Source organism: Notothenia rossii, assembly GCF_949606895.1.
Source record: "Notothenia rossii genome assembly, chromosome: 5".
Taxonomy (NCBI): domain Eukaryota; kingdom Metazoa; phylum Chordata; class Actinopteri; order Perciformes; family Nototheniidae; genus Notothenia; species Notothenia rossii.
This window is the reverse complement of record NC_136903.1, coordinates 71,164,676-71,170,171: the sequence shown is the minus strand read 5'-3', so window position 1 is coordinate 71,170,171 and position 5,496 is coordinate 71,164,676. Positions and strand designations below refer to the sequence as shown.

General features: G+C 37.2%; 1 protein-coding gene across 1 annotated transcript; it reads right to left on the bottom strand.

The window, feature by feature from the left end:
• Nucleotides 1-1,448: 1,448 nt before the first annotated feature.
• Nucleotides 1,449-4,810, bottom strand: faim2b (Fas apoptotic inhibitory molecule 2b; the record flags this gene model as incomplete). Its single annotated transcript, XM_079680544.1, has 12 exons — nucleotides 1,449-2,088; nucleotides 2,189-2,242; nucleotides 2,445-2,540; nucleotides 2,624-2,711; nucleotides 2,803-2,840; nucleotides 2,936-2,975; nucleotides 3,087-3,137; nucleotides 3,234-3,287; nucleotides 3,371-3,435; nucleotides 3,524-3,591; nucleotides 3,982-4,033; nucleotides 4,796-4,810. 12 exons carry the CDS (start codon nucleotides 4,808-4,810, stop codon nucleotides 1,939-1,941), a joined length of 771 nt encoding a protein of 256 aa, XP_079536670.1. The 3' UTR covers nucleotides 1,449-1,938.
• Nucleotides 4,811-5,496: the final 686 nt, after the last annotated feature.

Below are 5,496 nucleotides of genomic sequence, written 5' to 3'. Positions count from 1 at the left end.
TGATTGGCTGAACTGTGTTTTTGATTATAGTTATAATGGTAACTGGAAATGGTAATAGTCACTAGCCTCTGCTGTTGTTGCGTTTGTTCTATCAATCCCTGTGGTGGCCTGTGTCATCACAACACATCTGTATCTGTTTCTGCTGCTCAAAAGGTCAAAGTTGGTGACCCACTTGTTGCAGGTTGTGGAGGATTGTAGTCCAAAAGTTTAATCTTGACAGGGAAGTTTCTCACATTTAAAATCCTGGAAAAAACCCTGCAAATGGGTTTAAAGGACAAGACAGTCAAAAACAGTGCTAGAAGATGCTAATTCAATATAATATCCAATACGGGTGTGAGGGTTGTATCAACAAAGTACTTCTAAAAAGACAATGTTTTAAGAATAAATGTTAAAATAATTGTAATGTAGTCATTTGTAAAAAGCAACCATCAATCAAAATGGATACTTTAATGTGTTGTGCTAGATTGATATAAATGTAAAAAATGAAGGAAATAGTATTGACATTTATTTTCTAAAACGAAATATACAACCTTACTAACCATATCCCAGCATGCAATAGTGGTCACCAGTCCATTACAGGGCTAACACACAGGCACACAACTAACGTGGCTTCTTATATGATTGAAAACTCTTAGATAGTAACACATAATAATCCACATTGTAAACTCTCTTACACATATAAGACAAACATCTTTTCATGTGTCACTTTTATTAGAATAATGTCAGAATCACAGACAGACATAACTCAGTGTTCTTACAAAAATAGTTTTAACATGCCATGTGTTTTTATACAGTTAGATAATCCTAATGCTCATATTCTGATCTTCAAATTGTTTACATTAAATTATGTTCTATCACACCCAAAAGGCCACATTTAAGTCACAATACACATTGCAACTGATCTCTAATAGCTAGAGTTTGTTGTTAATGTATGTGTGATGCTACAAACACACTGTTTTTAAATCCAGTAAGATTTGCTCAAACAGTATTTTCCGCACAAATGAAAATCCATGCTCAACACAAACTGAAAATACGTTAGAGTAGTACCTTTCATCTATGGAAATGTGCATTAAAAGTAAGTATAAAACATATTGTAACTTGTAATCTAAAGGTGCAGTTTTTTAATCTCTGCTTTTCACTTATTGATGGATGAACATCCAAACTGATCTTACTTGACTCTACGGAGCTTTCAAGGTCCCCTATTATACTGTTTTTCAATACTTTATTATAGTTCTCAGATATATACAAAACATGTCTCTGAAGTGTTTGGCTCCAAATACCAAACAGATCATTGCAGCATCCCATAATCCCCTCTGTTTCAGCCCTGTTTCCAAAGTGCTGATTCTCTGTCTGTTACTTTAGATAAAAATAAGGAGCCCCTCCCCACGCCCCTCTGAGAGATATTTGGTTCAAACGAACACAATGGTGCTCTAGGAGCAGATTCAGGTGATAAGGTGGGGGGGGGGGGGGGGTTACCTTGGTTGGTTATTGGCTAATGGTTACACAAGCCAAAACATCGTTATGACATCATAAAGTGGGCAAAATCTGATCAGCTCATTTTCAGACAGGTTTTTATAGAAATGGATCAGGACAAAAAGAGAGTGAACCTTTTATCCTGAAACTTTCCGAATCTCTTCACACAGAGGGGACACATGTTGATGTATAAAACACATGAAAAAGTGGATTTTGAATAATAGCTGACCTTTAACATTCACTGTGGGGTGGTGGGGTCACAGTAGAGCAATAACAAGTGCCGATCAGAGTACAGTGAGGTACCAGGCCGTTGTGTGTCAGGGCATAGCCACAAAACCAGCAGCAGGATTGTGTCCTCATTAAACCATAAAGCCCTGATGTCATTTTCTTGAGGAGAGTTATAAATGGCTGAATTGGTTGTTGAGCTGGTGGAAAGATTACATTATGTAAGGGAGGAGAACCGCTTCACCTGCGGCCTCCTCCAAAGATCTGTAGCAGGAAGCTGAACATGTAGATGATGTCCAGGTAGAGGCTGAGGGTGGCGAAAACATATTCCTCTGGACTTATAGAGTAGCGCTTGTTCCCCAACAGCAACTGTGTGTCAAATGCCAGGAACTGTGAGAGAAAAGAGATAGAGAAGAAGGATAGTGAATATATTGTTTTAAAAAAAAACTTCAGCTTGACAATTTCGAAGTTTTCATGATCTGCTTCTCACCAAAGTAAAGAGGATGGCTCCACCAACAGCATACAAGGCATGTAACCAGGGAACCTGTGGAGCAAGGTAAAAAAAAAGCTTTACAAAGCGATGTTCAGAAGGACAGCAGGATGCTAATCTGTTTATCTGTGAGGCTAAGCCTTTCTTGTAAATGCACAAACAAATACAGCCAGCAGGATTTACATGTGACCGGGGTTAGTCATCAGTAATCACAGCTATTTTAGACTTTTTTTTTGGAAGGTGCGCTGGAACTTACATATCCAAAAGGTATGGCAATGGAAAGGGTGATGGAACAGAGAAGCATGACTATGCACAGAGAAAACAGGACGCCATGGTAGGAGGTGACGTCAATCTAGAAGAAAGAAAAACTTGATGGATTCATTTTTCTTGTTGGTTATTTAAAATCACCTTATGGTTTGAGCAGCTATTTCTCACCTTGGTCTGGAAGCTGAACATGGTGACAGAGAGACACACCAGAGATGTGATTCCCATACACAGAACCACTGATTTAGTGTTGTAAAAGCTGCAGGAAGAGAAGGAGTCTTTTATTATAGAAATGCTCTGATGAGTTGAAATCAAGGTTTACACACAGCTAAATCACAATATGTATTTACCTCGACATGAATCCCATCATGCTGGCCATGCTCAAAGTCTGAAGGTAAGAGCAAAAAGTATCACAACAATTAAGGGTTATGTTGAGCGTGGGAGTACATATTCAATGATGTTTTCATGATGAAGAATACTCACAAAGAGAACTAGCAAAACGATATTCCAAGGAAACTGCCTCCTGTGTTAGTGAAAAAGAGAATTCACTTTGTCAATGTTAAGTCACAAATGCACACACAGTAGCACCTTCAAATATAATTGTGTTGACACTTTAAATGCAAAGAAAGGTTACCTCAGGTCTCCACAGCAGGACAGTGCAATGTAGGTGGCAAAAAACACGAGACTGTCAAAAAAAGAAAATGGTATATGGTGTTAGAAAACAGTAAATAAGTCATCAAAATAGTGACTATAATTTCAGCGATGATGTGTTTTCACTTACTAGGACGCCATGTACAAGCCTGGATGAGTCTGGATGAAATACCTCACAGGTGCGCTGTAGAGACACGATTTCAATGGCTTTAATTTATGTTTTTATAAAATTGTTAAAAAAGAAATACGTTTCCTAAAAGTATTTACCAAAATGAGAATAGACTGACAATGGCCACCGTCACAAACAGCTGAACCATGAGGATGGCGTAGACCTTGAGGAAGAAATGCAACGTGTCAAAGCAAAGGAATAGTCGTCATGATAAATGTTATTCTGCTTTCACTTCTTTTATAAATCAATACCTTCCTGATGAAGATCCTCCTGATGGTCTTGTCGTCCCAGGTGAACTGGGCCTCCATTTCATTGTAGCCTGAGGAAACGGGCAAGGAGGAAATGTGAGAAATGATGTTTGTAAAAACTGCGGTTGTATCACACATGGTGTTTTAAAATGATACTGCAGCATTATTCAAACAAATGGAGTTAGGCAGGTTTGACTTCTTCTAACTTCATTTTGAAGCACTTAGATGAGTTAGAAGTGTAATATTGTTATAATAAAAACAAATAGTTTAGTTTAGTAATAGTTTCCAAATAAAACACAAGAAAGTAGTACGAGAAAAATACTTTCACTCAAACCAGCATTTACTGTGTGTACTCAGTCTAGGTAGAGCTTGAAGACATCATGTTCCTTTATAATAGTGTTTGTTGATTTGTAAATAATGGAATAGTCCATTATTCCACAGTCCATAAAGAGAGCTTTTACCTGCAGTCACCTCCTGATAACTGGGCGGCTCAACGTCCTCCTCACCCACCTGCTGGGATAGAATTACAGTTTGTCATAACAATTGTAAGTCTGTTGCATAAAAAGCACAGCTGTTTTTACAGTACATAACATTCTATTAACAGTTTTTGGAAAATGTATTGGCTCTCAACCACAAACTGGCACGATCCTAATGTTGCTTTCACGTTCTTAAACTGTATGAAGGTCTATCGCATAATAGATTTTACTTTTAAAGGTGCCTGCAAAAAACTTTTCCATCACAGATTTGTCAACAAAACAGCCACCATGTTTGGGTCAAAGGATTAGGATGGATGAGATGGGCCTCCATCTTTTAGTAACCAGCATAGACACACTATGTGTACTCTATTTCGGTCACTAATTGGTGTATTTAAGTTTATTTCCATTCCTTAAACACTTCATGTATATATAATATCCTGCTTTATGTTTTGTTTTGTTTTGTTTACTGTAAATGTGTATTTCAACATGTATATTTTCTACTTTTTTAATGCTATTTTATTTCTATTTGAGATGTTTACATTTTGAATTGTTTATTTCTAGTCTTTTAATTTCTGTAATGTGCAATGCCTAGTCTTTTTATGCTGCCGCAATGCAAACATTTCCCAAATTGAGATCAATTAAGTAAACATTATCTTATTTTATCATCTTACCTTATTTGGCAGCTTAAAGAAATTATACAGATTTGCATTAAAATATTATTATGTTTTTACATTAATCTTTACGCAATGCTTTACGAAGCTGTATTAAAACTATAAAGCTGGAGAGTAATACAACATACCTTTCCTTTCTTCATTATGTTTTCCCTTTTTGCACCTTTTAGATGTTCAGACTTCACAGGTAATATATTGTTCTTTCTTTAATCCAAAATATGAAAATACAGCTCCTCTTGTCGTGTGTTGTGTGGTTTGTGTGGTCCTAAACACGGCGAGACTGTTGAGTGGAATAGCTCTGATTTATCTCCAGCGTTCGGATTACACTGGAGCTTTATGTGGCTGCAAGTGGTTAATCCCTCTCTAACCCTGATCCCACTCCAACCCTATCTTCAGCCTGATGACGTCGCTCTAGAAACGTCCAGGTAGTCCCAAAACACTGAGAGGAAACCAGAGCATACCATTGCTGTTGCCAAAGAGACGGTGTTGTTTACATTTCTCAGTGCTTTCACAAACCTTGTCAGCAGTGTTTCTGACAGTTGATCGTCATGCCAGACAGACTCAGAGGTCTTACACATCTGAATCACACATGCATTACACAACCTGTTCCTCCACTGAAGAGGGAAACAATAAGACCACAGACATAGGGCATATTTCATAATCAGCATTATGCAAATTCTTACTGTCGGAGAATAATAATATGTTATACATTTTTTGGAAAAGTGGAATTAGTATGCTCATTTGATCATTGAGTATTCAAAAATAAGAATTGTTGGTGAATTTATACATGGCATATAAAGATAATGAGTGAATAAACCAAGCTAATTCG